Source organism: Dipodomys ordii, unplaced genomic scaffold (assembly GCF_000151885.1).
Source record: "Dipodomys ordii isolate 6190 unplaced genomic scaffold, Dord_2.0 Scaffold7, whole genome shotgun sequence".
NCBI classification, from domain to species: domain Eukaryota; kingdom Metazoa; phylum Chordata; class Mammalia; order Rodentia; family Heteromyidae; genus Dipodomys; species Dipodomys ordii.
Genome location: NW_012267223.1, coordinates 21,995,125 through 22,002,487, shown reverse-complemented (window position 1 = coordinate 22,002,487; position 7,363 = coordinate 21,995,125). Strand labels below are relative to the sequence as shown.

Sequence of the window (7,363 nt, the reverse complement as noted above, 5' to 3'; positions counted from 1 at the left end):
CCAAGAATATTGTTATCAGTCCACTTTCCAACACTGTGAAAAAAGAGGTGAAATAAAATAATTTGATAGGAAGAAAGGTTTATAATTTGGGAACATGGTTTCAGAGATTTTAATCCATTGCTTTGGGACCTGTGGCTAGGCAGGACATCAAGGTGGGAGTATGTGGCAGAGAAAACTGTTCATCTTGTGGCAGCCAAGAGGTAGATAGAGAAAGAGAGAGGGAGGAAGGGAGGGTGGGAGGGAGGGAGAGAGGATGGGGGGGAGAAGAAGGGGCTTTAGTTCCAATAGTCCCTTCAAGGACACACCCTGAGTGACAGAACTTGCTCCCACTAGGCCCTACTCTTAAAGGCTCATCACCTCTGGACCACAGGCCATCGGAGGACATTATCCAGACACTGCAGATGTGAACAGCACATCTGCAAAATGCAAGGAAATAATTCTTTCCCAGAATCTTCATAAAGGATCAGAATCATGTTTAAAATAAAAACATGCTGAAATGCTCAGTATCCCTTAGAAGGGACATACATACCTTTCAAACAATCAAATTTAGTCAGCAAATAAAATCTAGCACCATGACAAAGTAGAGGCTTGTGTAATATCACAAGCAAACACCAACCACTAAAACAGGCTATAAAATGTGGGCTTAGGACAATCAAAATCTTTTCGCATAAATGCCTTGTTAGCCTTCAAACCCTACCTGGAAAGCTAAAACGTGAATTTTAAAATGATGAGCCTCTTTAATCCATACTCACCATGTCTTAAGAGTAAACATGAACCCAACTGGGCAGAATGAAGTAAAATACTGATCACTAAGTTCACCAATAATTATTCGATATGAATTCATTTCCCTTTTCTATAGAAGAAAGGAGAAGGATGGTCTCATTCATGGTCAAGCCGGAAGTCAGGTAGAGAGGTCAACAAGGATTTAATCTACTCACACCTGCTTAATAATGGATGCGGTGACAGCGCCTTTTGAAGGCAGAATGGGAAGCTCTAGACCTGATGACAAGTGGTAGTTGCAATGGGTAATCACTTAGTAACTGCCTAAATGCATATTTTTATGAGACAAATAACTCTTCTCAGGCAAGTAAAAAGCAGACTAATGAGATGTTCCCATGGGATTCGATATAAACATTAGAAAGGAAAACACCGCCCCCCCTTCTTGTGACAGCATCTAGAAGGAAGGCTATATAAGTACTTCAAAGAGGAAAGGGACCCAGCCTTGGAATTGTGGTCCAGCTGCAAGAGCTTGAGCTTGTGACCACAGACTGCGAACACACTGAAGGTGAGCACACACATGGATACCCAGGGCTGCACCATGACTGTGTCTTCAACTCCATCCCAAAACTGCTCTGGAATTACAAATTTGAGGACCATCTCTTCTCACCATGTCTGCCATCACAGCAATGCTGAAGTCACCAGCTGCCAGCGAACTGGAGATGTTCAGAGAATTCCTCAGGACCAACGCTGCCAACCTGTTCCATGCCTCCGTCACATCCCCATTTACCTGATGAGCAACTTCAATGGCCGGGCCTCGTTGGATGACTATAGCTGGTGTAGTGAAGGTATCAATAGTCATGAGAGAGAGACCATGCAGATTTTAAATGACCGCCTTGCTAGCTACCTAGAAAAGGTGCGGATGCTGGAACAAGAGAATGCTGAACTGGAGGGTAAAATTCAGGAGGAGGGCAACAAAGAACTCCCCATCTTATGTCCCAATTACCTATCCTACTATGCCACCATTGAGGAACTCCAGCAGAAGGTAAGACTCTTGGCAATCTACTTGGTCAAGTTGCAAACCAATGACCTCCACATAATGGGTACTTAATAAGTGTTAGTATTTCTAGTAACTTTTATGCTGAAAGAAAAGATTTAAGAAAAAAACCTCTTGAAATTTTCATCTTAAATGCACATGCAGAGTTTATAATTTTTCCTTTAATTTTTCTCAGAAATATACTCTATTAGAACTAGATAACAGCATCAAAACAGGCTACTGTTGTGTTAATAAAAATTTAGAGACAGCTGGGTGCTGGTGGCTCACACCCATAATCCTAAGTACTTAGAAGGCTGAGGTCTGAGGGTCATGATTTGAAGCTAGCCCGGGCAGGAAAGTCCATAAGACTCTTATCGCCAATTAACTATCAAAAAACTGCAAGTGGCACTGTGGCTCAAAGTAGTAGAGCACTAGCCTTGAGCTGAAGAGCTTAAGGACAGTTCTCAGGCCCTGAGTTCAAGCCCTACACTGATAAAAAAAATTAAAAGTGAAAAATTAAAGACAGTTTCAAGCAAATAAATTTTGTGAAGTTTCTAAACAGTTTCATTTTTAGCCATGCTGCAACCATTACTATATTTTTCTCCTTTTATGCTCATTTTATCATCTTCACATTATTTAAGTAGCTTGTTCACACACCAAACATTAAGTTTCCTATTTAGAACAATCTCCAGCCATTTATTGGGATTTATTCATTCAGTAAATATTTACTGAGTACTAACAACAATGTTCTAGACATTGTTTTAAGCTCTGCTATTATGGAGCTCCATTCTAATAGATTATGGTATATTAGGTCATATATTTTAATGAAAAAAGGCATACACATGGGTTTTTTTTAATAAACATTTGCTGAACTCTCAGGGAAATAGTGAGAATTCAGATTCTCCAAAGTTTCACAAGATTCAAGAAAAATCTAACCAGCCTTCCCTCTTAAATTGAAACACACACACACACAAACCCATGGGTTCTAAAAAAGAAAGAAAGAAAGAAAGAAATCCTGGTGTTTGTCTCATTTGTGTGTACACTTTCTTAATTCTAGATCTTGTGTACCAAGGCTGAAAATTCCAGGCTGGTCTCACAAATTGACAACACCAAACTGGCTGCAGATGACATGAGAGCCAAGTAAGCTCACCCAATACCACCACGACACACCCAGGATCTACACAGAATTCATTCTGAGTCTAGCCTAAACACTTCCAATAAGAATATCTCCATACTCACTTAGCCTCCTGCGGTATAGCACATTGGCACTGGTCTAGAAAAGACCTTCAAATTCAGTTTTTAAAAAAGCTGAAGAACCCTCACATGAACACTGTACCTCTACTTGTTCACATGTCAACCCTTCTGATTACCCATATATTATCTCTAAACTAGGTAGGGATAATACATTGTTTCCTCACTTAAGAAAACTGACTTTAAACAAGAAAGTCACTTAATCCAAAGATATCCAACTAATAGAAGATAGATCAGAACATCGACATGAACTTCCAAATCTTTTATATAAAGCCCTTCTTACATAGCAAAAAACAAAAAAATCTTCACCTCAAAGAATAGCAAGGTAGCATTGCTCTGCCAGATAATGGTCCGGTGCTGTCATCTCTAAAGAAAATAAAACCATCCACTGAAAGACACTGAAAATGAAAGACCCAGACTGGGTGGGGCAGGGAGGAATACAGAAGGAAACGCTGCCTGGCTTGGTTTATAACATCTGCTTTTTGATGCCTTTCTCTCCATATCTGGCTTTTTGAAGTTATGAAGCTGAGGTGTCCCTACGCCAGCTTGTGGAGGCAGATGCCAAAGCCGTGCAGCAGATCCTGGGTGTGCTGACCCTAAACAAGGCTGACCTGGAGGCCCGAGTCCAGTCTCTGAAGGAGGAGCTCCTCTGCCTGAAAAACAGCCACCAAGAGGTTAGAGAAAGAGGAGGCCAAGAGCATCCATGCAAGCTAAGCCTTCACCTTCATCAGGTCCTTTGTGTTGTCCATGACAAAGGGCTTTCCTGCTAGATGCTCCTCTGGGTATTAGCCTTCCTCCTACCACTGCTTCCCGGACTACTGGTTCAATGTAGCTCAAATCCATTGGCTACAAACAGTTTCTAGAGCCATGTGGACAGAAATCCCTCCATTGTCCTAATTTTTTAAATAATTTTTATTGAGATTAAGTGATTACCTAAATTTCACAAATGTCACAGTATTGTGACTTAAAGTCACAAACACATTTTAACCTTCACAAGGCATATTGTCATTGTCCCAATTTTCTGTCCTCACTTATTTCCTATTGTTTTGTTGACCAATGGGTCCAAGGTAAATCACAAGCCCAATTGGACATCACCAGTGCTATGGTCTCTCATAGAGAGAGACCATATCACCGTTGTCTCTCATAGAGAGAAGACATCACCATGGAGGTGGTAAGTCTTACCTTGAGGCTGCTTCCTCCCATCCCTAGGAACGGTCTAAGAATTTCAGGGCATTGATCCCATTCATCAATTTCTTTTAAATCTGCACATATTTACACACAGCATCATAACTGAAATCATCTTAAATCCCCACGTCATTTCCATAAACACCCTTGTATGGTGGGCTGTGCTTCAGACACTACTAAGCTGAATTATTGCTGTAAGATTGCAAGGAGACCTCAAGAGGTTCATCTTCATTTGGTAACTAACTTGACACTTTTTTTCCTTCCGTAGGACATCAGTTCTTTACAGTGCCAGCTTGGAGACAGACTCAACATTGAAGTAACCGCTGCCCCTTCTGTGGACCTAAACCAAATTCTACAAGAAATGAGATGTCGATATGAGTCCATCATAGAGACCAATCGCAGAGACATAGAACAGTGGTTCAATGCACAGGTGGGGAAGGTAGAAAAGTCGAAAACAGTAAGCATTTCCAGGGTGCCTTTTTAACCAGTCACGCTTCCTTCCCAAATACCTGCCATCTCTGTGTTTCAGATGGAGGAGCTGAATCAGCAAGTAGTGAGCAGCTCTCAACAACAGCAAGACAGCCAGAAGGAGCTCATAGAACTGAGGCGCACTGTGGCCACTCTGGAGGTTGAACTGCAGGCCCAGCACCGAATGGTACTCAGGAGGCAGACCTAAGCCTAGCCTAGCACCAAGGGCCCTGGCCCTTGATGCCTGTGTGTTACAGTGTTTCCCAAACTGTGTCCCTCAGAACAACAGGGCCTCTGTTAAAAGGGTCTATGGCTGGAAAAGGACTTTATGGTCAAACGAGTCTGGAAAATGGTGAATTAAACAAGGGGTCAACAAGATCCTTTCCTGACTTTAATAAGCTGATCTATACCATGACTCCTCATGAAGGAGGGATATGGTGTTCAACATTCTAGAACTTAACTATGGATTTGTTTTTCTCTCTCTCTCCTTTTTTAAAATGTAAGAGTATTTCATTGTTATCATGATCCATGGAATACATTTTGGGAAATACTGGAAGAACATTTTATTATGTGCCAAGAATTTTTATGAGCTATCATTTTAGAATTACGAAACAATCTTGTGAAGGAGGGAGTATGATTATTAACCAGCTTGACTGAAGAGGTTCTAAGAGCTGAGGTAATTTTTCCCAAGCCAAATCTGAAATCAGTGCTATCCCATCTATTTTATAGATGGAAACACATGGAGACCCTGAGGCATCTCGGAGCCTTCTTAAAGTTTCAAAAGAAATGAGTCTGAGCCAGAATTCAGACTCCACAGCCTTGTGCCCCGGCCTCTCTGAAGTAGGGAATTGCTCACATGCCCTGCACTAAAGGGTGTAAGAGAGACCTTGCTCTAAGCTGATTTTGTCACCTTGTCATGTGACTTTGGGCAACTTGTTTAACCTCCTGAACTTTTGAGCTTCCCCCCTCTATAAAAATAGGGATTATTATGCAAATACTGAGTTATTAGAACCTAAAATCCCACCATTATCCACAGACTCACAGAATGACAGAGCAGGAAAGAACTTGACTCATCAAAGCCCCAGCTCTCATATTTTAGGAATGATGGAACTGACCCAGTGAGGGTAATGTTGATGGAAACACTGCTCACTGCATTTTCAAGGGACAAACACTCACGGAGTGAGGTGTTCTGGTGATGGGTTTTTAATGCTTGAATGTCCAAAGGAATATTCTCATCAGTAAATGTGAAAATACTTTAAGTTCAAAAGTGTGGTAGGAGATTAAGAGTTGGTTAAAGGAGAAGATACATCAACACAGGATACAAAAGAGATCAAAAGAAAGCAGTTCTTAGCAGAACTGACTGTTTGGGTTTGGGATTTCTTTGGTTGGTTAGGATGTAACCAAAAGGTGGGGAGATTCCTTAGCACTCATTGCAAAATAAATCATGCAAGCCCATGACTTAAAGGCATTATCATTATAAATCTACTCTCTTTCTTGCATGATAGAGAGATTCCCAGGAATGCATCGTGGAGGAGACAGAGGCTCGCTACACGGCCCTGCTGGTCCAGATCCAGAGCCTGGTTCATCACCTGGAAGCTCAGCTGGCAGAGATCCGGAGTGCTTCGGAAAGGCAGAGCCAAGAATATGAGATTCTGCTGGACATCAAGTCCCGGCTGGAGTGTGAGATTGCCACATACCGCAGCCTTCTGGAGAGCTCCGATGGCAAGTATGTAAAATATAACCGATTTGTATGAGGAAGGCACTCAGCCACACACACATGTCTCATTGGCACTGGTACCAAAGGGACAGCACTTGGATCTTCCCACCAATGAGAGAGAGCTCTGGGCAGAAGTGGCCACTTACTTTCTCCAGCTAGGCCCATCAAGAGACCTACAATTATAACCAGATCCAAACCCAAGTCATGGATGGAGCCAAGTTGTTTGGAAGAGCATGGCATCAAGTTCATTACTTTTAGGTTGCTGTACTTCTTTGAGTGTTAAAAAAATTTACTGGAAAAGGTACTCAAGGAGGCTGAGATTTGAGGATCATGGTTTGAAGCCACCCTGAGTGGGAAAGTCTGTAAGACTGATCTCCAATTAACCAACAAAAAGCCAAAAGTGAAGCTGTGGCTCAAGCAGTAGAGTGCTGACCTTGAGCAAATAAAGCTAAGGGACAGCACCCAGGTCCTGAGTTCAAGCCATAGTACCAGCACACACACACACACACACACACACACACACACACACACACACACACAGAAATAAAAATTACTGGAAAATAAATGGGTCCCCAGAGGAAGATTTCTAGCCACTACTATTGACTTTTCCCCACTGAAATGAAAGTGTGACTTCCCTAAAATAGAACAAGACAACTCTGGTCTCCTTTGGAGGGATTCTCTTCTCATGTCAAAACCTCCACCCCTTTCTAGACACCAGTCTAGATGCCAATAATAGCATGTTCACATGTCTAATTCAACATCCTTTTATGAAAGTAAAGATATTTTCAAGTGACAATAAGCTCAGCACCCCATAAAGAACTCACTTAGAGGGCTGGGAAGGTGGCTCAGTTGGTAGAGCGCTTGCCTTGCATGCTCAAGGCCCTGGGTTCGATTCCTCAGCACCACATAAGCAAAAAGAAAAAAGCCGGAAGTGGCGCTGTGTCTCAAGTGGTAGAGCGCTAGCTTTGAGCTGAAGAGCTGAGGGACAG

The 7,363-nt window shown here is 42.2% G+C and overlaps 1 protein-coding gene across 1 annotated transcript in view; it reads left to right on the top strand.

The window, feature by feature from the left end:
* Positions 1 to 1,297: 1,297 nt before the first annotated feature.
* Krt39 (keratin 39, type I) overlaps positions 1,298 to 7,363 on the top strand; it is a 6,698-nt gene continuing 632 nt past the window's right edge. Inside the window, exons 1-6 of the mRNA XM_013037232.1 lie at positions 1,298 to 1,762; positions 2,811 to 2,893; positions 3,522 to 3,678; positions 4,458 to 4,619; positions 4,719 to 4,844; positions 6,163 to 6,383. Coding sequence (XP_012892686.1) covers positions 1,298 to 1,762; positions 2,811 to 2,893; positions 3,522 to 3,678; positions 4,458 to 4,619; positions 4,719 to 4,844; positions 6,163 to 6,383 — 1,214 coding nt within the window. The remainder of the gene's footprint in view (positions 1,763 to 2,810; positions 2,894 to 3,521; positions 3,679 to 4,457; positions 4,620 to 4,718; positions 4,845 to 6,162; positions 6,384 to 7,363) is intronic.